Raw genomic sequence first — 27,793 nt, forward strand, 5'->3', positions numbered from 1 at the left:
GCCAATACATTATTATGGGTGGATTTCTTGATTGATAATATTGGACTTGTTGCAAGATAGGGAATGGGGAAAATTAATATTGTGTTTGAATTTGTGTTTTAGTGTTTTGTTCTGTATTTTGAAAATAGATAGAAAAAAATTGAGATAAGTAAATATGTGTTTAAAATAGATGATATATTTGTATTTGTATTTTGGGATAATTTAAAATATTTTTAAATAAGTGGTGTAAGTTTGATGTTGGAATTTGGGAGACAAAAATCACTGTTCATTGTCAAATCATTATATTTGTATATATTTTTATATATAAATATGTATATATATAAATATTTTATATTTAATGTTGTATTTTTTAGAGACAAAGATTACTGTTTATTATCAAATCATGTCTGTTTTATATTATATATATATTATATATAGAAAGTTGAAAAACAGAAAAACACGCGGTGTAAAAACACAAAAATAAAATTGAGTGTGTTTTATTTTATTTCGAAAAATGCGAAGATACGAATTCAAACACATAGTCCCATAGATACGATGTGTTACATTTTTATTCTTATAATTTACGAGTTTAGTATATTTGGCCTTTTAAGATAAATATAATATTTTTAGTTTAATAAGATAAAATTTTGATATATTTGGTCTGATAAGATAAAAAATGTGCCGCATTTGATCCCATAAGATGTAAACAACTTTATATTTTATGGGAAAATCTGCCACAACTTTATATACTATGGGACCAAATGTGTTACAAGTTTATCTTATAAGACCAACAATACTATAATACTTATCATATGGGACTAAACACGATAAATCTATAAATTGTGGGATCAAAAATACAATTTTTTCTTAGAAATAGGTTTATTTATATATATCATAATAAAAATAAAAATTTACAATTACACCATAATTTGGATATAGTTGTAAGAATAGAGTGAATTGCTAATACTACTAAGTACTAACAACTCAATTTTTTTCTTCTTAAAAATGCATGAATCGTTACACTTTTTAAAATTTTTTTCACTTAATCATATTTAATAATAATAAGTATGAGTATAAAATAATTAAAAATTTAATTTATTAATTATAATAACTAATAATTGTGTTTATTAATTTTCATTTAATTTTTTTATAACTAAAAAATATTATTAGATATTTAAGTAATTTTTAACTAATAAATTCAAAGTTTACATACAAATAAAAAAGTATAAGAACAAAAGAATTATAAAATTTGTGATAATAACAAATTTAATAATGTCAGTCAGTTCTACAAGTGTACTGTTGAAGCTGTCATCGAGGTCTTCTTCTTTTCTGTGCTACTGGTTCTGTTGGTTTGTTTTGCTCTCGATTATCATACTCAATATAAATATCCAATCAATTTGATCATGTTTTAAAACTCCACTCTATTGAATTACAATATGCACCAAATAATAAAAATTAGATTACTAAAATTAGTGGGCCATGTATAGATAATACAAAATTATTTTGGATGCCAATAGAATGATAAGTGACAAATGTGGTATTGGGCCATGTAAAATTACCTCGGGTGGCAATGGAGTGATATGTGACTTTTCAACCTTTCATGGCGGAACAATATTAGGATGAATTTTAATTGGTCCACGATATTACTTTTCGTGTCTCAACACGTGCGAATTGACAACAAACTACCCTAATTCAAACTTTTGTAGGTGGTAAAAATTAATTAAATATTTAATATATATATATATATATATATTTATATGGTTAAAATAAAGAGATAAATTATACTCCCATTCTCTGAAGTTTGGTGGATTTACACATATCGTGTGATTTGAAAAATTGTATCTACCTTTGATGTTTGCTCTAATCTGTCAAATAAATATCTTCATTAGTTAAAATTCATCAATTAGCTGATATTAACAAAAATAATCAGAAAAAAAATCCATATTTGTCCCCGATTCGCTTATATTAGTCCGTATAAAATATAGGGCACATATATTAGTCCGTATAAAATTAGGGTTTAATGTAATTTACTCCCTTGTGATATGTAAAATGAATAAAAAATTATGTGAAAAAAGAATTAGTAAATTACCCTCCTAGAAAAAGTTTGATTTTCCGCTATAGTTAATTACTATAGAGTACAAGAAGAAAATCGTAATACAAATCAACTACGGCTTTGGAACGGTCATGAGTCGTAGTTTCTGTAAGTGTGACCAAAACATTGATTATGTCAAAAAATCATGGCAAATGTTGATGACAAAATAGTTTTTTAGTCCATAAAATAAGGGTAGGGTTTGTTTTAGTACCATAACTATGCAGATATCGCTTTTAGTCAAGTAAAACTCATAATAATGTATTTTTTTAGTTCCAAAAAGTCATCTGTGTTTGATTTTGGAACTAAAAAGACGTTGTTTGAGACTAAAAAGACGTTCTAATTTTGGGACTAAGAAGTCTCAAAATCACATTTTTGGGACTAAAAAGGCGTGATTTTGAGTTTTATGTGACTAAAAGCGTCACCTGCCATAGTTATGATACCAAAAAAAAATTCTACCCTTATTTTATGGGACGAAAAAGTAGTTACTCCCAAATATTGATTGATTGTGTAAAAATTTAAATTTTTTACTTTGATTTTATTTAACTGTAGTTAATAGTATTGATTTATCACAGTTTTTAAACCACGGTTATTTATAGTATAACGAAAACTCAATTTTTTTATATTAACCCCTATGTTTTGAAATATTAAGCAAATTACCTCCTATAAATGGTTTAGATAGGGGATAATTTGCTAATTTTTTTTCCATAGGGGTTCTTTTACTCATTTTTCATATCACATGGGGGTAAATTGCATTTTTCCCTATAAAATTATAACTCAAGATCTTAAAAGACATTTCGGTCAGTTCATCATAAAATTTGACGAATACTTAAAGGAGATTAACAGAATACGCTCGTTGTTAAAATTATATGAGTATTTGTAATTTTTTAAATCTCAAAGAGACATTTATAATTATGTCAAGTTTAAAATAGGTGACTATAATTTATTCTATTATTTAATATTTTCACACTTAATTTATAAAATAAAAAAGTAAAATAAATGATGAGTAAGTATGACATGATGGTAAAGAGCACCAACTTTGGTAATCTCAGTTTCATCCAAAAATTTGATGCTTTAAATCTACTTAATTCATCCAAAATTTCATTATCGATATGTATATACACAACAAGCGATCGTAGTGACTGATGCAGAGAAGTGTACCACGAAAATAAGAACCACCCAAAAATAGAAAAATAAAAAAGAAATTAAAAGGACGAAAACACGAAAATTATTTATCAGTTTATTGATGAAAATAAATTGAAACGAACATTACTGATCTAAAATTTTAGCTTTTAAATTATTTAAATTAAAAATTATAAGCAGCTATTTACTAATTTCTATAATTTATTGAGAAATTAATTGTAAATATTAATTTTCTACACATTCCAATCTCACCTTTTTCTCCACTTTCACTTTTAAACAATCTTAATTTTCACTTTTGTTTAACTTATAAAAATATGAAAATAGGGTAAGTTGCATGGGTTGTCCTAAAATTTACCGCAATTATAAATATCCCCTTATTATTTAAAAAATTACAAATATCCTCATTAAAATTAATGATTTTCTCACAAATACCTTCTCATTACAGCACACTGTAGGAAGTAGTTGTTAGACAACAACTAATTCTAAAAAAATTTATAATTTTTTAAATAATAATAAAATATTTATAATTATAATAAATTTTAGAAAAATACATTGTAATTTATCTTAAAAATTAATGCAAACACCCCATTATAAACTAAACATATCTCAAATGTACATCCTTCAATTTCCTTAGTGATTCAGGAAACCAACTACTCCAGTATAGGCCATCAACATCTCCACCGCGCCCATACATACATATATATGTAGATGCATACGTTCATAAATCTATGTATATTGAACATCACAAGAAACTTGGTAGTAGCTAGCAACTCATCTCCATCCTCCTCTCTTCCATCCTCTACCAAGCCACTGCCGAAGTAGATGATTTTCTGGTCGAACTGAACCAATCAAAGCCCATTAAAGAAAAACTCAGCCATTTTCGTGTATACCTTCACGATATCGTCAGTGGTCGGGTCCCCACAGCAGTACAAGTCGTCAAGCCGCGCACCCCCTATAGCTTCGGACAGATTAACATGATGGACGACCCACTAACCCTAGGGCCCGAACCGAGCTCCAAACTTGTTGGAAAAGCACAAGGGTTATACGCATCGGCCTCTCAAGAAGAGCTTGGTCTATTAATGACCATGAACTTTGTGTTGATGGCAGGAAAGTATAACGGTAGCACGATCACAGTGGTAGGGAGAAATGCTGCTTTCCATAAGGTGAGGGAGATGCCGGTGATTGGAGGAAGTGGGCTTTTTCGGTTTGCTCGTGGCTACGCTCAGGCCAGAACGCATACACTTGATCTTAAGACGGGAGATGCCACAGTTGAGTATAATGTTTATGTGATGCATATTGAATAATTCCTAGTTTTGTTTGTTTGAATTTTTGCATAAAAGAATAACTATGTGGGCTAGCTACATTTTTATGCAATATTTTCTTCCTATAATTGCTTATAATAAATTTGAATGATGGGGCCTCGTTTATGTTTGTGTAAGGAGAAATGGACGACTGATGAATATATTATTATAAGTGTGATGTAATTATTTAATACTAATTATTTTTTGTTCACTAATTTGGATTGGGGTCCGTTTATAAAGACAATAAAAATATATATAAATTTGATGTGGGGATCTTTACACACCCTACTACAGATATTTATAATATAATAAGACGTTAGAATTGACGGAAATTAACTCTCAAAAGTACCCTGGAATTAAGGACGGACCTTGAAGCATTCAGGATATAAGTGATATTTGAACGTCTCTGGAGACCTCTGAGCATTGAAAACAAAATGTCAAAATAGTACTGCTAGTGCTGCGCGCACTTTTCAGAGTGACAGTTTTGATCTCCTGGACCACTTCCTGTCATTATCCACCGGATATGTACGACCCGTTGCGCCCTGTGATCATGGTTAGATTTAAGGGTGTATATGAAATTGTACAATCCACCAGCACATATAAATATGGCTCTCCACCTCCGGCTTCTAAGTAACTTGAGCGTCTGGGAACCATCGTTGGAATCCCATCCGGCTTTGTTATAGCATGTTTCTCTCTTGTAGGTTATCCTGGTTTTTTGGAGTACGTTCATACATCTGCTCCGAACACCTTCGGTACCCTCTGGAGTTAGCAGATACCTTGATTATTTCTGTGATACAACAAATTTAACTATATTGAATTAGGTAAATGATGTAATATGCAAATACGTATTAATTTATCTAAAACACTATTATTTGTATTTTTTTTTCATCTTGTTGTGGATATTGTGCGATTTATGTTTATAATTATATTTTCAAAATAATTTTACATAGAGAATATCAATATGATGATTTCATATAATAATGAAATAAAATTTAAGAAATTAGAAAAGTTGTACCTATGAAAAATTACGATACTTGTCGTTTCCATAAAGCACCCAACATGCAGTTTTTAATGGCTAATTGTGACTCCAAGATAAAACTCCATTAACTCTTATCAATGTCTCATTACGTGTGCACAACTACAAGTAGATTAAAAACCAATTCACAGTCACGTCGCCAAAACTCCTAAACAGTTGTTGGAGGTAAAAGTATTGATAAATCTCATATGAAAACTTTAACTCAATGTCAATGTGTTGAATGAACAAAGGTAGTGGCCCTATATAGTTATAAAGATTTTGACTGTTATAAAACATAAAATGCCTAGTAAAAACTCATAATGTTATAATAGTTCAAATTACAAATAGGCCACACAAATATATAAAATATGATGGTCAAATACTTATTAAATCTTATAAAAATACAATCAAATCATTATGATAATGGGGCCATAAACTTCGATTGAAAATTAAATTAATCTGGAACATTAGCTTAAAATTATACTACACGGAATAAATGCAATTTTCGTCTCGTACTATTTATAATTTTGCATTTTAGTCCTTTATCATTTTATGATTGAAAATAGTTCCTGTAACATTTTCATTTTACATGCATGATTTTGGTCCTTATGCTACCGGAATTTGCAAATATTGTTAGAAAACAGCATGTTCCCCACACTTGCTTTTTTAATTTCGGGCTTTTGTTTCTATTTGGTCAATTTAACCGACCAAAATCATGAAAATTAAAGTTAGACGACATATTTACTACTCTAAAAATATATAAAAAAAAAAACCTAAAAATCAATATGTAAAAAACAAGAACCATAACTTTGCTTTCATGATAGCAGAAATTGATCAACGAGAACAAAGCTCAAATTAATATAAGCACGTCTAGGATACATATTTTTTTTCCGACAACATTTGCAAACTTCTGCGATTGAAAAACAAAAATGATGAAAAATAAAAAAATTATAGTACTTACTTGCTATTCTAAAAGGATAAAATACTAAATACCAAAATGCAAAAAATACCGGATGAAAACTGCATTTAAGCCTATACTACACAACATAAAGTTGAGTTCTAAATCAAGATTATTAGAAATCCATATTGTTTTGAGTTGCCAACCCCAACCCCAACAAAAAGAAAGAAAGAACATATGAATTCTTGACAACTTTTCCATACGGGATCTCTCCAAAATTTCCGTTTATACACACAGGAACATTGTAAAGTCGGTCATGGGATCTTGTTTTTGGACTGAATTAGTCGGGGAGTTGTTCAATTTCCCATTCTCCAACTCTTCCTCTTCAGCAACATTTTACACCTTCTTTCTTGGATTTTGCTGGGATTATTACCGGTATATGTCATTCAGAAACCTTGTGCCAAGCAATTTAGATCCGATCAGGCTGTAGTGCAGAACAGTGGAGACTTAGTACATGGGAAGAAGAACACAGATACCAGCAAGGACTTAGGAAAAAACGAGATCACTTTTCAAACTTAAATTATCGGGAAAACAACAGAAATTAAGGCTACATTTTCCGTCTCGTGTATTTCAAATGGATCTGAGACTATGGGTTAGTACATCATGCAAGAATAGTAATATATGTGACTGATGAATCTGCATGAGCACAAAATCTCAAGCCAAAGGTTCTGAGTTTTCGCTACAATGATCACGATTTAAAAATTATGGTGGATCAAATACTATTAACTACAGCAAAAAAATTAAATTTTTACTATATTTAATCAATAGTCGTTATGGTTTTTAGTCATAGCCAAAATATTTGCCACACCTGCAGAATCGACGGCTAATGGCAGTTGTGAAACCTTGATTGATTTGTATTTGCTATAGTTTTCTTGTTAATAGTTGAGTGACAAAAGAAACTAAACACTTAGGGGCTTTCCTTTTTACTACTCTCATTAACAACTAAAGCTAGAGCATGCAGAGATATATGAAGAGCACTTAGAACAGAAGGCATAAGCAGATGCGACAGTGTTTTGTGCTAAGGATCTATATACTCTTTACCTTTTGGTGGAAGAAAAACTGCAAGTGCAAAAAACAATCAGCGAAGGGTCTAGCTTTCCTCAAGAATAGAAACTAACTTGAAGAGACTCATTTCCCTGGTTCTGTTGTTCCTCCAGTATTTCCTTTGCTGAATCCACGGCCGAGGAGCTACAGCTTCGCAACTCGATTAGTTCAAGTGTTAGTATTTCACCTAGATCAGTTGGGATCCTTTCTAGTCTCGAGCAATTTTCAAGGCGGAGGTGCTCAAGCCTTGGGAAATTTGTGCTTTCGGCTTTCCAACACTCCAGGTCTGTGGTGTGAATTGCCAGGTATTTGAGTTGAGAGAATTCTCCTACAACTGGTTGCCACTCTCTACCAGAGAACGCATACCATAATAGTTTGAGCACTTCAAGATTGGGGCAAGGAACCAACAACGGTCATGTGGTCCCATGGAAATCGACAATCTGATAAAGTCAGCTTCTTCAGCGTTCGAGGGAAAGCAAATATGGGCGTTGGGACGTTGCAGGACACAGAACGGCGATAACTGAAGCGCAGTTTTTCAAGTTGACGTAAGTGGACAAGATTGTTGAGGCCATAGTCAGATCTTCTTGCAAGGGTGACAGCGCCATAATAAACGTTCAGTTTCTTCAGCTTTTGCATCATTCTGACCGCCTTCTTGCTGAAGTTGAAGTTTGTTATGTAAGAAAGAGTTTGTAGGTTCACAAGACAAGGAGTTCTCCTGTCAAAGTTTAGGCTTGAAGGATCGGCTAAGAAGCTCGTGTAGAACACGCTAATGTTGCTTAATTGTGGCATTTTCCATATTTCAACTGGGATGCAAAATGCATCTATGAACGGTCTAAGTGACGGCCCTCTATGAACAATTAAGGTCTGAAGATGATGAAGTTTCAGTATTGATGAAGGAAATGTGCAATAACCCCTGCAGTTTAGGGTGAAAGCGATGTACCTCAGATGGACTAGTTGTAAAATTTCGAGAGGCAACTCGTCAAAATATACTCTAGCGGCATCCAGGACCTTCAGCAGCCTGAAATGGAAATGGAAATATGACAATGCGCTGCCATAGGGACAGAAGTATAGAAGTGAACGGGCAGGTGAGTCGAGCAAGTCGTCATCATCATCCACAACATCAGTATGAATACTCAATCGACGCTGAATCTTTAGGCTATCTGGAAAACCGTTGGTATACCTCTCCGTGACATGATCAAGAAACTTCTCTTCTCTAGCTTTCCTCACACAGAGGTCCCTTAAAATATCATGAAGACTACATGTTTTGATCCTTCCGTTGTACTTCCATTTGTGAACTAGTATAAGACTTCTGTTAGCAAGATCCTCTATGCAGTCATCTGCAATCTCTTGAAAACTTTTATGACTGACAGGTCTTAGGAATCCCTCAGCTGCCCATAACTTACTGAGCTGGGATACACGGATCTGGTAGTCTTCCGGGAAAACTCCCAAATATAGGAAACATGCTCTCAGGTGATGAGGCAAGTGGTTATAACTCAAAGAGAATATCTTTGATAATTGCTCCTCATATCTGGTAGCTGCCATATTTAAATTTTCAGCAATATTTTCCCCAATATTCTTCCAGTGATCTATTCTGTTTTTGTCTTCCGCAAGGAGTCCTGCAACCAAACAGATAGCAAGTGGAAGTCCCCTGCAACTTTGTGCAATTTTCTTTCCCATATTTTCTAACTGAGGAGGGCAACTTTTCCCTGGAAACAGAATTTCAGTGAGCAGTATCCAACTCTGATAATGATCAAGAAGTCGCAACTGATGAATTGGGGGGCAGGAGTTGGCATAAACAGCAAGTTCCGACAGTCTAGTAGTCAACAAAACTCGACTACCATTAACATCATCTGGAAAAAAATTTCTCATCTCACTCCAAGCCTTGGTATCCCACATATCATCCAACACAACGAGATACCTTCTGCGTTTTAAGCATTTGTGTAGATGCACAGCTAATTTTGTATTGCTTTCTTGATCCATGTCGTCACCTAACATTTTCATGCTACCAAGAAGGCCTAGTAGGATATCGCGAACATGGTAGTTCTGCGACACAGTCATCCAGGCCCGTATGTCGAAGTAGTACCCAAGAGATGCATCATCAAAGATGTTTTTAGCTAGCGTAGTCTTACCAATTCCTCCCATCCCAACAATTGAGATGGTTTGGAGTTGAGACGATCCGCCACAAAGCCGAGCCTTTATTTGCATCAAGTCATCATCCAATCCCACCATCCTGACTTTGCTGCTGTTGGCACGTTGGGATGAACTAATAGGAGAAGCAGCACTGCGTTGGCAGTCATAGACTCTGCAGCTGTTCATATACATCATCACCTCTTCCACAATCAAATCAATTTCCTGTAATACCAACTGCAAATCTTGATCATGATGGCGTGCAGGAATCATGTTGTTGAGGGCAGAAATCATTTGCTTCGGAAGCCTCCATTCTCCAGGACTTGCTGATTCTGAAACAAACTGATTCGAAATTCGAGATTCAATCATATCTGCTGCTTTGTACGCTGCGTCTCTGATCCGAATTTCCAAACTCTCAACTGTTTCACCACCATTTTGTGAATATTCTTCAAGAAAAATCTGACAGAAAGTAATGTTTCCCCGAAGATCTTTAACCTTTTGTTCCTCAACTAGGCTCATGCTCAAGTATTCATCAAGATTCAGGATCTGCTCTAGTATTTCGCCTACTGAAATCAGAGCAGCATAAGCCATTCTTCATATATCGCTCAAACTTCAGCTAATCTTTTGACTGGATTCAGCAGACAATCTTTGAACAAGAAGAGCAAGAGAGAGAGAGATTAATTAAATCAAACTTCAACTCATGACCTCAAACTTGTTTATCCAACTCCTCGTTCACTAAATCAAAACATCATCAATGTAAACACAAATCTTTAACTAGCAGTTTTTCTAGGAAAGAAATTAATATTCAAGTCGTCCTACTTAAGGCCATGACAAACTCTTCCCGCCTACTTCGTATATTTTAATGTTGTTTTCGTATATTTTAATGTTGTTTTCGTATATTTTAATGTTTGTAGCTGCGGAATCTAAGAGAAACACCTTGACCAGCCCCTTTGATGTTGTGTCATTTATTAGTTTAATTAAGTTGTAATTTGATACAACACTAACATGCAGACACATAATTTTTTTTAAATAGGAGCGATAAATTATTATTATTAATTAAAATAAATTAATTACAATTATTCATATCATATATCAATATATAACAAATTATTACAATAGTTCTGCTGTGCAATAATATCAAATACATTAAATCATACCAACACCTACAATTTACATTGTTTTTGTCTTTATTAGATATTGATACTTATAAAAACAATTATAATCGAGTTATTTCAATTAATATACTAATTGATCATTTTAAATAAAAAATAAAAATAAAAGAACCATAAGAAAAACCTGAAAGATGAAAAAAAAAACCTAAAAGAAAAACCATAATAAAAAAATTAGGGTAAATTACAATTGACTATCCTAAGATTTGCCATAATTACAATTATTTTCTTATTATTCGAAAAATTACGAATACCCCCACAAGAATTAACAATTGTTGGATAAATACCTGTTCATGAAAACACATTCTAAGAAACAGTTGTTAGACAACAACTAATTCCAGAGGGTATTAATAATTTTTCAAATAACGATAAGGTATTTGTAATTATGACAAATTTCAGGAGAGCACGTTGTAATTTATCATAAAAATTAATGCAAACACCCCCATTATAATAGGTATAGACACTACAAAAAAATAAAAAAATGAGTGACGAAAAAGAATCAGTGATAATTTTAATATTGTTACTAATTATATATATATTTAGTAACAAGAATGTTTATTTTGTCACAATAATAATTTTTATGATTTTAATAATTACTGTTATTTTGTAAAAATTATTTTTAGCAAGACCTAGTGACAAAATACTGTGCCCAAAGTTCTCACTAAAACAATCAGTAACTCATCTATAGTGATCTAGTGACAACAAATAATAGTTGTCATTCTATTAAGTTGCCACTATAGTTGTGTCACTAATTGTATCCAGTGACACTTTTGTATACAATTTTTGTCACTAATAATTATATAGTGACAAGATCAAAATTATTATCACTTAATATATATCTTTAGTGACAACTTTAAAACAGTCACTTGATAACTTGTCACTAATACTATATTTTCTTGTGGTAAGCACCACCACCTACTATTCAGTAGAAACAACAGACATATTACTCAGTAGAAATAATATTTCCACGAATAAAACAGGGTTCAGACCTATAACCTCTAACGTCAATGGGTCTAAATTTCGCCAATTAAATTATGCCATATAAAATTAATCCTTTAAATTAAAAATTTACACGTCTTGTTCACTAATTATTGTACATGGTTTTGTATTAAAATCAATTTCGCAAAAGTAAAAATAGTGTTTCTATAAAAGACTATGTAATAACATAGTAAAATTGAAGTTTTTTACATTCTGATTTATAAAAATAAAAATTCTAATTTGGAAAACCCGAATTTCGTCCATGTCAACCGATTTTGGCGAATTATAAAATTCTCTATTTGCTAAAACTTATAAAATTATGGGTTATAATTTGCCACCAATACAGCTAAAGTTCTAAATTACAGTCCCCCCACTCCCTCGATATACAGGGCAATAAATACAATTTAACCTATCTAAATATAACACAATATCTAGTATAGAGAAGACAATATTGATCAAAATTAATTTTGAATTTGATCTGACAATTAAAAGAATTGGCAATTTGGGGACAATCCTAATTGAAATTCATAAATTAGCTAGATAAATGTATGTGTTGTGCATATAATTCGTAAATTTTCTGTCAATTTATAAATTTTTAGCCAAACTTGATACCAAATTCTCCTATACCTAACGAATAAAAATTGCAATTTTTGTCAATATTCAATTATGGAAGCTGAACACAATGCAAACTCTAGTCTTTGGTTAGCAGTTTTTCTAGCAAAGAAATATAGAATTAGAGTTTAAAAGAAAACAACAGATAATATAAAAATAGTCCTATTTCAGGTCGTAACTGGGGGCTTATGGATGGCCCTCATCAGCTCTTTCCACCCACTTCATATACTTTATGTTAGTAGTAGAGTGGAAAATTGAGACCAAATTGAGTTTGGTCGAATTTAAATTAATTATACAATAAATAATTTGTATATAATTTAAAAAAAATGATCAATTTGGAGCGTGGGTGTTATCATTTAATACAACACTAACATCTTATTAGTTGGGATTTAATGTCATATATTCCCTGTGGACGAAAAATTATAATTTACGTCTCACAACTTATTTTATTTGAATCAGGTGCATATCAACCATAGATAACATCAATTTTTAAATTATCAATTAACGTTAGATGCTAAAAAGTTGTTTAAAAACTCAGTCAATTAGGTCAATTTTTCATTATGACCTGTTAAAATTTGGAGGTGACAAGAAATAGGATAAATACAACATGCACTTTTGTAGTTTATTATAATTATAAATATCTCATTGTTTTTGAAAGTTATAAATATTCTCTTGAAATTACAAATACTCTAATAAATACTTTTTGTCATAGCCTATTGTGGGGGAGTATTTGCTAGGGTATTTGTAACTTTTCAAAAACTGAGAAAGTATTTGTAATTACGATAAATCTCATGAAGAGAGCCCGTTGTAATTCGATCATCCTTTTGATTGCAAATTTTTCGAGCTTGTGTTTTCTTCAGATAATTAATTTTATGATACTGGATATAATGGATTATACTATTACATGGGATTTATATTATGTAATGTATGGATGGATGATCACGGAGCCCATGACTCTTGTATGTTTATATTTATGGTTTGGGATCATATGCCTTGTAAAGTTTTCTTCTCTCTCTCTCTCGTTTCTTGACTCAAAATAATAAGGCTTGCTATCTTCCTCATTATATACTCCCACGACTTCTGATCGGGTTCTCTTTTCAGTTGTAATGAGAGTAATGTAGGACTTTTTTGGTGAGTTTTTTTATTTTAAAACAAGCTCATAGAGAAAAAAAACACACGAAGAATATTATCATGTACACAACGGTGCACAACCTTTGATAAGCCACTGGTAAAACTATTACGACACCACGTGGCGTTAGGCCTAATTATACAAATACCTTCTGTCCTTTACAAAATTGCAAGTACAATTCATGTCCGATAGTACGTAACAGGCTCTCCTTTCTCTCCATCAAGTCAAGCCAGCTATTAAACTTGCAAAACTTCTACTTAAGATTTTTTATAGGGTTGCACAAAAAACTAATGTATTTTGAATAATAAAAATGAGAAAGCATTGCCCGTATTAATTTTATTTAAATTAATATTTAATTATTATTCAATATTTTGTTGTACCATTGTTAATTTTTCTTTCTTAATTTCTCGATGATATCATACCTGAAGGCACCCTAAATTCTAGTCATCAGATCTTAAGCATGAAGAATCATAATTAATTTTATGCATATTTTGAAAATATATATCTCTGCTTAATTTTGCCATTGTATTGAACAATTAATGTTGATGGCAAAAAACAGTAGAATTCTAGCTAGATGGCTTTATTGCAAAGATCATGAGTACATAATTAAGGTTAATGATGCATAACCATTTCAAACAAAATTGGTTTTTCTCAGAGACAAAATAGTACGAACAATCCAAGGAACAAGGAACACAACGACGAACCATCCACGAGCTGCAAATTCTATGTTAAATTCCTTGTAATATAGTATATGTTAATTAAAAGACCACCTCGTTTAAAACCTCTAATTGTTAGAGAAGAGAATGTTTTTAATATTAATTCTTTTAATACGTCCCTTCACATGCAAATCTTGCTTGCAAAGCATTTTTATTTTATAAATGAATGACTGGGTTTCGAACCTAATATTTCTTGAGCTTGACTTTGATACAGTGTTAGACGGTAAAATTGTTTAAAAATTTAAATTCTTTTAGAGAAAAATTATTTAATATTAATAATTCTCGTAAAGAAATCAAATGTGTTTTACACGGAAAGGCTAATTATGGTTTGTCTCACCTATTTAAATCAAGTTTTCTTGAGTGTTGCTTTTCATCGACGAGGATATATGGATATGTCTTTTGTTCACCACATTGCGGTTGCCTAATTGTGCTTTTGGGACTTATCCCACTTGAAGGAGAAGTCGACCAAAAACATGGTCAATCGGGTAGTCAATATTGCAGAAGCCAGCATCGTTTATCATAGGGGCCTCCTTGATCAGCATGTACAAGAAGAAGAAGGCAGACATTTTACTGTGCTCTTAAGCCCGTGTGCTTACCATTGTCCAGTCCTATATGGGTCGAAATGATATTTTTTTTAAGGTTTTTGTTTCAGTACTATGTAAATGTTATGATATCTAATGCACCATTTTCTTCAACTCAGTCTTTCAACCATATTCATGCAGTACTTAGTGACAGTTTTTATAAGATTCTCGATACCCTGTCTCGAGATCCTTAACTTGAAACTTTGAAACAAATCATGAAAAATTGCTTTCATAACTGTTAACCTATGAGCAACCCAACTCTATTGGTTTAACCTTTCAATTTATGGGAATTTATTATGACATTGAAATGTCATTCAATATAAATAGTAAGCACAACAAAACACTTGTGCCAATGACGAATACTTACTCTATTCATTTGAATAATATTACTTTAACATAGATTTAGGAATAATTTTCAAAACAACCAATTTAATTGACTTGTGATCACCTATTTTAACATTTTTTTTTGTCCAAACAAACAATGAGAAATCCTTTTAATGCAAAACCTCTTGTGCATTTTAAGTGGCGCATCCCACACTGCTATTCCATAGTAAATATATATATTATATATATATATCGGAATTAATCCATAAAGGGTAAAACTTATATTATTGCAACCAAATCAAAAAAGAACTGTTATTGCTATTATTTGGACCTAAACTAAATTACTTTCCACCACCCTAAGTATCAAGATTTTTTTAATAAATGAGTTATAATTCCATCATAAATTTTTATTACCAATTAATATACATTAATTTTAATTATATCATCAATATGTATCACTATAACTAAATAATAAACTAATAACTATTATTAAAGTAAATAATTACATATATTGATTCAGCTCAAATTTATAATCTCTTAATTATGGAGCTCAATTTCGTCAAAAAAATTAAAATAGAAGTGATGAAACTAAAATAAAAAATAGCAAAATAAAATAATATGGAGGATATTGAATTTCATAAGGGATTAGAGTTAATAAATGAAAGCTTAATCCAACCAAAAAACAACAACCATAGATAAATTAATTAAAGCGTAATCCTCATCCATAATTAATTAATCTAACGACCCAAAGAGAGGGCAGCCGTTGTATCAAGCCTCCATGCAAACCCTCCACGCCCCATTCTCCACACATCGCACGGCACCGTTTGCGAGTTCTTCTCCTTCCCGCACGTGACCACCCTCACCCGGCACGTGAAACCCGCGCAACCCATCGGCAGCTCCGCCACCTTCTCCTCCTCCTCCACCACCTGCGCCACCACTTCCTCCTCCTCTCCCGCCCCCACCATCCTCTTGTACGCAGAGTTTATCCACCTCACCCTGTTCTGGCCGTCCGCTACAAACCCTGGACACGCGTCGGCATGCAAACTCATCACCTTCTCCTCGTCTGTACGCCCTAGGCTGTACCACCCGTAACAATCCGCCACCCACGTCTCCGTCACGGATTCCACCATAACCCAAGAGTCCACCACCACCCGCCGGCCCATCGCCACCGTCGGAGCCTGCAACCTCACGTGACCCACCCCCGAACCCACGTGACCATCATCTCCAAAGCTCAGCCACAGAGGAAAACCCTCTTTCGACTGTCTCTTCGGATTCAAGTCAGGGTTCTCCGGAAGTAACGGAAGCGTTTTACCAATCTCATCTCCATCAGAAACCGATCCGCCGGAGCGACTTTTCCTCGGTGAAGTATTTTTCCTTCTGCTACGACCCCTCTTCACATTACTACCCGTAGCACCACACCTTCTTTTCCCACGCCCAGTTCTGACAGAGGGGACGCCTCTTTCCGACGTGGAGGAGTCGGCGGAAAGAGAGCCACCACCTGCGGCTGGTTTCGGAGCTATGGGACGAAATCTCTGCATTATCCTGTCCACCTTAGACACATCGTACCCGCCACCAGCGTATCTTGCTATACAGCACCCTCCTCCTGCCCTTCGGTCCATTAGTATGTTCTCTGACTAACTCTGCAACCATCCAAAAATGAGAAAACAACTCACACCCAAGAACTGGATAACCAGTGGAGGTTGATTTATACAGCATGGGCAGGAGGTGCTGGCACGAGCGAAGAGTGTGTTTCAATGTTAACGCGTGTGAGAGAGGTGGTTGGAGGTGGAGGTAGCCAATGAGAGGAGGTAGGGGGAGCTGCCAATGAGAAGGGGGTGAGTGGCGCGTAGGGGTCTACGGTCGGGACCTCATATACGGCGGTGGAACTTCCAGAATGAGGTGTGCGTGTTCGAATGAGATTTGAAGTGTGAGCGGGTTCATGTGGGACTGCGCCACGTGGGTGGGTGGATGATGTGGGAGTTAGAAACTTTCAGAGTCTTGTTTGGCTTCAAAGGCAAAGTAGAGAACAGTAGATGACATTGGGTGTGATTGTTTGTGATAATTTCCTGGAAAAGGATAGCCGTCGTCACCTATATTGCCATATATTCATGGCCATCTTAATTGTTTGGATAATTGCAACAATTTTTTGTTGAATATTGATTTAAATATAGAATCTTTTTTTTTTTATTTAAATTAGGTCCGATTGAAATAAATTTAATTTTATAGCTTGCAAATGTTTTATAAATATTATGTGATGAATTATTTTTTTTGTATATTTTATATGAGAAGTATATTATACCTGCTACATAATAGATTTTAATTTGATTAAATTTAATCTAAATTAGAATTTTCTTATAGATAGACAGTTTTAATTTTTTTTTAAAAGAAAACCACATCAACTTTTTTAGCTTTTATTGTCATTTACTATATCTAATCATTAGTTTCATTGACAAAATTTGAGAATATCAACATCAAAGTTGAAAAATTACATAAATCTCCTTCAAATATTTTCTTTCAAATATATTCATGCGTAAGCGAATTTCAATTTCACTACAAGAATTGAAGAATCTTCAGAAAAAAATTTAAAATTAATGGGAGACCAATCTACAAAACAAAAATTAGCATTCTGATTCTTAAGTTAATAAAATTTGACTGAAAGAAATGAAGGAAAAACTTAAAATGATATGAGGATAATGTTAAAGTACGATGATAAGAGTGATATAATTCGTGTGGAGTACAAAATGTGAGCCAAAAGTAGCTGCAAAATCAAGAGAAAGATAAGAGTTTGAGTGTGTGAATAGATGTTACCAAGTGATTGCGTAGAACTTCTATATATGGACCTTTGTAGAGCAGAATTCAGAGAGTAGTTAAGGTGAATTCGATGCCACTGGATAGCTGTACAAGTTAGCTAAATAACAGAAAAACAATCTTACAATTTGTACTTATCTTGAAAAAGTTATGATAGTTTGACTGAATCTTGCCCAGTTTGTCCGAATATTTGGGGTGTCGGTCAGCTACTGGTCATCAGTAAGCTTGCCACCAAACCGCTGGGAGTTTGCTATAGATATTTTAAAGTGAAGTGTAGCAATATGAATGATGTGTCCGCTTAGTAGTTTGATGATGTGGCGGGCTGATGATGGGCTTGCCCTGGGTCTATTAATTTAATTGAAAAATAATTTTCTTATTTACCTGCTCGTGAGCCAGCCAATTTAATACCAATTTGATAGAAGGGTATGCCTTAAACCAATACAAAAAACGTAGTGGTGGCATCATCATATATATTGATCCTTGGAGATTTTAAATTTTATTATATCTACTTATCCTATTAATGTTAATTTGTCGTCATCTTATAAGGGAAATATTATTTTCAGTTCTACATGCATAATAGGGTTGTCGCTTTTAGCTCAAACTTATCAAAATATCTAATATACTAAAAGATGTCGCAAATCTCATTTATTTTACAACACCTTGGGAGCTAATGAAATCATTTTAGTAAAATTTAATTATCTTAATTCCCGAGGGATTGCACCAAAAATTCCAGACACAGTTCGAAAAGGTTAAATCTTTGATGATTCCATCATATATGATTGATTTGCGAAAACTTTTGGATAGGTATCCTACATCTGCACCAAATTTTTTCTAGTTAAAGAATCTCTTTCTAGTTGCTTTGAAACAATTAGGAGATTCTCCAGAAGAAATATGGACTTCTTGCGGCAACATACTTGGTCCCGCTTATGGAGTTAAATCAATACATTCTAAAAAGAAATATTTGAATATCAATCTCATTAATATGATCGATCTCATGCCAAATCCCATCAATCAAATCACTTTTTTGAGAAATACGAGACACCTAAGTCATACAAGTAAAGAGATCGTAAAAATTATAATTTATGTTCCATAGCTTACACCGTTTGCGATTTTGATTCCACTATTTTACCCTTCACCACATTAATTCCATAAGTGTCAAAAAAATTGTAATTTATGTCCCGCTCATTTTTCATTAGATTCTTGATGGAAGGAACGCGTGTTAACTTAACCAACGTTTGACTGCAATAGTTTGGAAAATAGCTATTTACGTCCCACAACTTACAGTGTAATGGAACCAAAATCACAAATGGTGTAAGTTATGGGACGTAAATTGTAATTTCATAATATTGCAGTCAAACGTTAGTTAAGTTAACGGAGCACGTTCATCCTTTCGTCAAGAATCTAATGGAAAATATGAGTGGGATGTAAATTGCAATTTTTTTCTACACTTATGGGATTGAATGTGGTGAGGGGTAAAACAATGAGATTAAAATCACAACAGTGTAAGTTGTAGGACATAAATTGCAATTTTTCACACTATTGCAGTCAAACGTTGTCATTGTCTAGATCAAAGAGAATTGACTTCTCTTGTGGGAAGGTGTATGACAGAATTTATCAGCTTTGTAAAGCCAAAAATCGGCTAGGGTTTAGTTAGTTAAGAGGTAGGAGAGTATGGATAAGCTAAGTGAGTCCTAGTGTGTTGAGACTAGGTTAAAACACTTATCAACTCTCTAAAGTTTTGCTTCTTGTCTTGCTAGAACAAGAAGGAAGTGATCCTCAATAATTGGAGTGGACACCTTTGGAGAATCTCAACACAAAAATCTTGTGGTCAACGAATCCGGTTGTAGAGGAGTCAACACAAGAAGCAGAACGAAGAAACAACAATGGTGAGGTTTCAGTTTATTTTCTATAATCCCTCGATTTTCTTTCAATTCTTGGCATGTATTTGTTATTTTATACACCAAACGTTCAAAACAGATCAAGAGTACACTTCCACACTTTTTGGGCCGATCCGCTTCCTTCAGGTATATATATATATATATATATATATATATATAGGTTTTTAATTGATTTTTAGTCTTATAATTATAATTATTTGACACTTGAATCCTATAATTTATGAGGTTTGCAAAATAGCCCTTCACCTTTCTTAATTTCTCAATTTTAGGATAAAATTTTACCAGCATTTCACAGCCGCCTGAATTGATGAAACTTTCCAACCAACTTTGAGATTCCAACCAAATTTTTCAAAAAATCGCAAAGTTTAGAAAGGTGGAGGACTATTTCCAACTCTTATAGGACCAAAATATTAAAAAAATAATAATAATGACATAACTAAAAATACAATGAAACTTATATAAAAATCTTTACGTTCCCAAAGTTTAATTAACTAAATGTAAAAGTTTATCCGAACATAAATTTCAAATGAATTCGGACATACCACCCATAAGCATCTGTACACCACACATTAATTCATTACATTTTATTTAATCAATGATGTTAGATTAAGAAGGGGAAGAAGATGGGATAACTACAGCAGAAAAGTAAGACCTCTGTTCTTGATATTGTCACTCTCTCTTGCTTCCCAAATTTAGATAAGGACCTGTCTCTTCCCCCATTATTTAAAACTCATGCATCCAATCCAATCATGTTTCAACACTTCACTCCAACTAATTAATAGATATGGTCTCATTTTCTTTTTTAATTCTTTTGTTGTTTGGTTACAAAATTTTATTTTGCTATAATAATAGGTTTCATGGTGTTACTAGTAATTATTGTGATGAGATAAGAAATATCATTTAGTATGATACTTTTAGTTATAATTTTATAATTATCACTAAATATTATTTTTTTGTTACACAGTGACATAGGTCAGAATTAAATCTATTTATCAATGGGCGGGCAATACCAGGCCCACGTGTATTATAATAGCTAACACTCAAATTCGGACGCAATATATTTATATTAGATCTAAACTCGAACTGATGATACTTGTTGAAATAAATATTTTGGATATGGACTGTAAAATATCATAGGATGAGTAAAATTTAATACTCTCTAAACTTCATATTCATCTGTACGTTACTTTAAATCATTGAATTTATAATTTTTTAATAAATCAATCTACCAGTTTTACTTGTCATTTAAAATTCTCAAATTGGCTACACATGTATTATTAATCTTTATTTATTTTTTTTACGTATTTGATGATGTTTTAAAAAACTTTACCAGAGCTTTTTAGTATTATATTCATAGTGACAACTCTAAATTAAGTTAGACTTTAAAAAGTGAACAAATACGTAAGAAATTTAAATGAGTGAAGCTCAATAATATGTGGAACTGATAAAATTACTTGAATTTGCATTCTAAAAATCTTACGAAATGAAAGTTGAATGTATTTTTAAATGGATTAAAAATTGTATTCTAACATTAAAATGTGTTTTTCACACTTATCTGTTTTTTTTTTCTTCAATTTTTGTTCCTATATCAAATATATGCCGATTATGTAATTAATTAATAACGGTGTACTATTTAAAAAAAATTAAGATCATTATATATATATATTTCAACAATATTTAATTTACACATGCCAAGAAACTAAAAAGTTTTTAATTTATTTTATCGATCACAAGTTCATAAAATATTATTAATAAATTCTAGTTTTACAAAACTTTATCATTTGATTATTGATGTAAAATTAATTCTTGAGAAATTTTATTTTCTCAAACTTATTATAAAAAAGTAACACAAAATGTAATGGATATAGATCCAAATCTGACCCAATTATTTGCAGTATAACAAGGATAAGGAAGAAAATGCAATTTATCCTAATGTGATATGAGAAATGAACAAAAAAAAAATCCTGTGAAAAATAAAATAATAAATTAATTACCCCCTCTGTGTTGAAAATGGAGCAATCACCCTCCTAGTTAAACCATTGATGGGTGGTAATTTGCTTTATTTTTTGCAACACATGAGGATAATTTACTAATTCTTTTTTTACATGAGAATATTTGCTATTTCACATATTACAAGGAAATAAATTGCATTTAACCCTAAAAATAAGATTCAACAAATATTTTACAAGTACCGTCTAAATAACGTATATAATAACAACTATACGTATTTAGTGAATATGAGTCTAGTTGGAATAACATGTCACCTATTGACAGCAATCAAGATTGTTGTCTCAATCTTCTTAATAATTTGATCTTTGGTTTGGATAGGGAACGAAGGATGTGGGCTTTTGCCACGTGTTGAAGTGGGCAATTAAAAGGTTGGACTTATTTTTTCCATGAGAAGGCGTACGTCTAAAGAAACTGGCGGAAGGAGTGCTGCATGCTTTTATGGGGACAGAACTACCAACTTTTGGACGTGTTATTCTGTGCTACTTACATGCCTAAGATGCCAAACCTTGGCCGCACTTGAACATGCTTTTTTCACTCAAAAATTATACTTGTATGATTTGGATGCACAATTTCATTTCTTCAAAATATATATATATATATACAATTTTAGTCCTGTAATTGATAGGGATGATATTTTTAATTTCGCATGAATTGATTTTTGTAATTTAATACTGTAACTTTAAAAGTGGGCAATTTTCATCATTTTGGCTAGGATATCGTATGTGACTTGCACATGACGTAATTAAATTGCAATTTAGTCCTGTAACTTAGAGGGTATTGGCATTTTTAATCGTATAACCTGGAAGAGTTGGCAATTTTGGTCTTGTATGAATTTATTTATATGACTAAAATTGTAAGTAAATTACAATATAACGAAAAAGAACTAAAATTGCTATAATAATAAAGTTATAGAATTAAATTATAAAAATTAATTTGTACAGGATGAATAAATACCAATCTAAAGTTCCAATTTTCACTTTAATTTCATTATAGATTTAGGAATGGACATAAGATGGTAAGACGTTTGTTTGCTCAAGTTGATTGTTGACACATGCAGATAATTATGTGATTGAATTTATTTCGTTATAAGTTGATTACATCAATCCAAAAAAAGAATAAAATTTGGGGCGGATAGAATGACCGTTCCAAAGCCAGCTTTTAGTAGGAATGTTTATTGGAATTATCAAGAAATGGAATTACACTGCTGACATCATTCCTTTTATATTCTATCCTTCAGTTTTGGAATGGCAGGTCCGTTACTATAATCGTTCTAATTATTTTGTTATAAGTTGTGTTCCTATTATCGTGCTGAAATTAGAAAGATAAAATATTATAATACAGTTTAGAACGCTTTTGCAACCATTGAAATGGCCATGCTTTTAGTGGTATTATGTAATCTTTGATCAATAATGATTATAAATATAGTTACATTTGTACAATAATTGTACGAGTAGTACAAATATATTGGAAAATATTATCTAATTACCAAATAACTATAAGGGTAAATTACAACTACTATATCCCTTGAGGTTTGACATAATTACATATATCCCTTTGTTATTTGAAAAATTATACATATCCCCTGCAAATGAAAAATAATTATCTATTCCCTAAACAGTGAAGTGGACATTACTATTTTACTCTTATTTTTTTAAAAAATAAAAAATTTAGTTTAGAAAATATAAAAAAATTAAGGGTGGGCAAAATAAATAATCTATAGGGAATATTAGTTCATAAAAATATTTTAAGAATTTATAAAATATATGTAAAATTATAATTTATAATCCAAAAGAGGATTTTGGCTAGTTCACTACAAAAATTGGATGGAAACCTTACGGAATGAGCTCGTTGTTGGACGGACGTTAAAATTAAAAAGGTATTTGTAATTTTTCAAACAACGAGGAAATATTTATAATTATCTCAAATCTCAATAAAGGTGATTTTACTTTACCCTAATTATAATACTTCCCCAAATAATTGATAAAGCATCTCTTCATTGTTGTTGTTGTAATTGTATATAGCACTATACAGATATTTATTAGCATTCAAATGCAACATATAAGCTACTTGAAAGTTTATACTTATATAATTGTGTGGATTATCATCTATCATATTCCAAATATTCGATCTCAACATCTGATTAAAAAATCCGATTATTAGATATAATCAAACTGACACTAATCTAATTGCATTGAAGTTCGACATACATCGGAATAACAAGTCTATTAGTTGCGAGTAATTTGTTACAGAATTTGTGATAGAATTTGAAACAGCCAAGCTAAGGCATCCAAATGTCTCTAATCCGTCTCCAATTCAAAATGCAACTTGTGAAATGACGTTGTTTCTATCAGGGAGGAACGTTCCGTCACTAATTCAGTCCCAATTTTTGCCATGGATATTGGTCCCAATTAAATTATTTAATTTTCATGAATCACTTCTGTTTTAATTATTAAAATAAACTGACACATGAATCAATTAATTTAACACTTAACTAATTGATCCCTTCCACAAATTTATTTTAATAATTAATTTATGTAGTTCTATCACGGATTTCTGTGGAACTTTTTAGGCTCATTATTTAGCTAAATTTAGGTTTGTATCACTCGGCAAAACGCGGTCAAAAGTTCATATCTTCGTCTAGATAAATTCAAATCACAAACCAATTATTTTATTATTTAGCTGACACGTGCAGCTTTTCTAACTGTATATGGCTTTCCCTAACCGCTTATTGGACCTTGCTTATGGTACCTATAATTGACACTCTGTGCAGTCATTGTTCCACTATACAACCATTCAAGGTAGGAAAAAATTCTAGTTCGGATCAAGTTTGATCGAACCAAACTAATCATAGAGCAAGTGTGATACATTTACTATGTGATTGGACATTTTTTTTAATTGTACACCAATCACACGACAAGTATATTTCACTTACCATATAATTAATTCACGTTTGGCTGAAAGGTCCAGACTAGAATTTACCAGGTAGGTAAAGCATCAAATTACTCATACCATACGTAATAATTCGTTTAAAACTTCAACATAAAAGTCATATAGAGGTAGAATGGTGCATACATAGATTTTGCTACTTACATAAGACTAATATCAAGAGAAAAAGGAACATATATAGATAAAACTAGTCATTTAATTGTCTTGATCTTACAGTGATTTAATTAGTACATAGAAAGTTCTTCAATCCTTTACCGTATTCCCATGACTTATTATAAGTTATAATGCGTATAATAAATATATCGAGAATGACGTAATTTTTAAATAAAATATTAAATAGTACTCATGCTTTTGCCGCTATCTTTTCATATTTTATTTCTATTAAAATTCAAATTTTCGTTTCATTTCCTTCTAAATAACTTGACAACATAATCTTCCCAATTTATTTTGTTAAATCCCTCATATTCTTAAAGTTGTTGTTCTTGATAACATATCTAAATTAAGTTATTTCAAAAATCTTATATTTTATTTTAATAAATATAATACTTTTCAAATATCACTTTCTAAAGTATTTTTCAAACATAAATTTTTTAGTATTTCTATGAATTTTTCATCAATACCTTACCTTTCTTGGAATTAATTAACCACCTCTACATATAGTCAAATATGTGGTTAATAAATATTAAGTTGGACAAATCAATTATATTTAATTAATCGGCTATATCATCCTTAATTCAGATGAGATATTTAACCAATTATAAATAAATAATTAAATTTGTCAAATATTCAATTAAACATTAAATCGAATGAAGTTGGCGTTTAAGAAATTTATTCATCACGTAACACGTTGATATCCCTATTTACTTGTAGTTTATTTTTTCTTTAAGTAAGAACAATAAACTATTATAATTGAAATAAATTGATTACAATCATTCATGTCGGATATCAATCATTACAAATCATACTCTAGTTAATAATATCAAATAAACGAAATATAACCAACTTCTACTATTCAGTAACACAACATCCCACGCAAAAATTTGAACCCATAACTTTTAAAATCATGGGGCCTCAATTTTGCCAACTGAGCTAGGTCTCATTTATTGGAATTGAAGATAACTGAAATATTTTTCCCATCTTTATTTTAAGTTGAGAAAAAACAAAAAATTGACAAAACTAAGGTTTTTAGGGAATAACAAATGGTTTCAGATTCTCCTGATTAATTAAAAGCAATGATATCAAAAGTCAATAACATCATAAACGGAAATTCAGTTAAATTTTATGGAGTTATATATGGGTCATTAAAACTAACGTTTCCATCAGTCAGGATGGCCGAGTGGTCTAAGGCGCCAGACTCAAGTTCTGGTCTTCGTAAGAGGGCGTGGGTTCAAATCCCACTTCTGACAGTGGACACTTTTTTTCTTTCTTCACTCCAAATTCACTTTTATGAGATGCAACAATTTGATTAAAAAAAATTATATTTTTATAGTATACTTAATTTGTTTTGCAATCGCTCATTTTGCTCCCATTTTGTTCATTCAATACCATTTTTTTTTATTTGTTTATGGAACATATAATTTATGTGTTAACTATAATATTTTTTTGAATTTATTTAATTTGTATTTATCTCTTTTTAAAGAATAAAAAGTATTGCAAATCCACAACAAACAATAAAAGAAATCTCAAGTCAAAGTATAAAAGAAAATTTTTCCCAAATAATTAATAATGTTAAAATTTTACTGAGTTGCCCGTTATACCCTTCTTATAATAGCAATTGATTTTCAATAGTTAAAAAAGGGTCCAAATCTCAAGTAATTTAAAATATATTTTCATTTATACATATACACATCATACATATTTTATACACTACCCACATATAGTATAATTGATGTGTACCAGAGTCCAATAGCACCATAAATGTTGAAGGATTTTCAATGAAATCCTAGGATTAAAGGAGGACAAATCTACAAAATAGAAGTCAGTAGTTTAATGCTTAAATCAGTATTGAAATTACTGAACAAACAATATGAAAATTTGAAAAAATATAAGAAAAATGGCATAATAATGAAGGTGGAATGATAAGATATTGAGATGAACTGATAATGATAGTGTGGAGTGCCAAAATGGTGCCAAGAATTCGCTTAAATTGAGAGAAAAAAGAGTTCGTAAGAGTGAGTGATATTTGCTCCTTAAATGACTACACAAATGGCTTTTATTTATAGGCAGTTGCGGAGCAGGATTTGGGAAATCGTTAGGGCAAATCGTATACCACGGAAAATTGCATATGTAAGCTTACGAACAAAAGAATCATATTGAGATTTGGACTTATCTAGGGGAAGATATAATCTTCTGAACGAGCCTTGCCTAGCCAACCTGAGAATTTGGGAATCCGTTTACCTACTACTCGGCAAGTTGACTTCAATAGAGTTAGGTGAAATTTGTTAAAGATTCTTTTAGATGTTAGGAATGCTTGTGATATAAAATCATTGTTGTCCATTTAGTCACCTTGCTGGAGTAGAAGAGAATATTCTGCCCTTGTTGATTCAATAGGGAAGATCATTTTGAGCTGTCTAGGTATATCTTGTTGTGTTGTTGCGAGAAATTCATGTTGTGTTGCATTGATGTACCCAGTTGTGCTAGGAGTAATTGTTTTTTCTGTGCTTGTGGATTTGATGGGATATGTTGCATGAGCTTTTATGAGTTGGTTTGTTCAGCGGTGCAGTGTACGACTTGCTTATGGAGTAATGCAAGGCCAAACCTGTTGTGGGTCAATTATTCCATAGGGAAGGTTGGAGTTTGCTAGCAACTCCATAGGCCGAAGCCCATTAGCACAAGCACATGTTGGAGCCCATCAATCAGAGCATAGCCTGGAACCCGTCCGCAAGGACATAGGTTGGAGCCCACAAGTGAGGACATAGGCCGAAATTCGTCAATGAGGAGCAAGTTCATAGGTGGTAAGCTATTAG

At 31.9% G+C, this 27,793-nt stretch overlaps 3 protein-coding genes and 1 non-coding gene across 4 annotated transcripts; 2 read left to right on the forward strand and 2 right to left on the reverse strand.

The window, feature by feature from the left end:
• On the forward strand, positions 3,086-4,663 carry LOC105158125 (dirigent protein 22-like). Its single transcript, XM_011074763.2, has 2 exons — positions 3,086-3,091; positions 3,979-4,663. The coding sequence occupies exons 1-2, from the start codon at positions 3,086-3,088 to the stop codon at positions 4,513-4,515; spliced, it is 543 nt and encodes a 180-aa protein (XP_011073065.1). The 3' UTR covers positions 4,516-4,663.
• On the reverse strand, positions 6,364-10,396 carry LOC105158126 (putative late blight resistance protein homolog R1A-10). Its single transcript, XM_011074764.2, has 2 exons — positions 7,527-10,396; positions 6,364-6,909 (listed from the first exon to the last, which is right to left on the reverse strand). Exon 1 carries the CDS (start codon positions 10,245-10,247, stop codon positions 7,914-7,916), a length of 2,334 nt encoding a protein of 777 aa, XP_011073066.1. The 5' UTR covers positions 10,248-10,396; the 3' UTR covers positions 6,364-6,909; positions 7,527-7,913.
• LOC105158082 lies at positions 15,760-17,007 on the reverse strand. The gene has a single exon (XM_011074709.2). The coding sequence runs from the start codon at positions 16,782-16,784 to the stop codon at positions 15,903-15,905; it is 882 nt and encodes a 293-aa protein (XP_011073011.1). The 5' UTR covers positions 16,785-17,007; the 3' UTR covers positions 15,760-15,902.
• Positions 26,150-26,233, forward strand: TRNAL-CAA. The gene has a single exon. It is a non-coding gene; the product is annotated as a tRNA-Leu (tRNA).

The sequence above is a fragment of the Sesamum indicum genome, linkage group LG3, assembly GCF_000512975.1.
Source record: "Sesamum indicum cultivar Zhongzhi No. 13 linkage group LG3, S_indicum_v1.0, whole genome shotgun sequence".
NCBI classification, from domain to species: Eukaryota; Viridiplantae; Streptophyta; class Magnoliopsida; order Lamiales; family Pedaliaceae; genus Sesamum; species Sesamum indicum.

What these genes read in the sequence shown, in the direction of transcription:
- LOC105158082 (XM_011074709.2), bottom strand. Translation starts at nt 16,784, where the DNA reads ATGGACCGAAGGGCAGGAGGAGGGTGCTGTATAGCAAGATACGCTGGT.
- LOC105158126 (XM_011074764.2), bottom strand. Translation starts at nt 10,247, where the DNA reads ATGGCTTATGCTGCTCTGATTTCAGTAGGCGAAATACTAGAGCAGATC.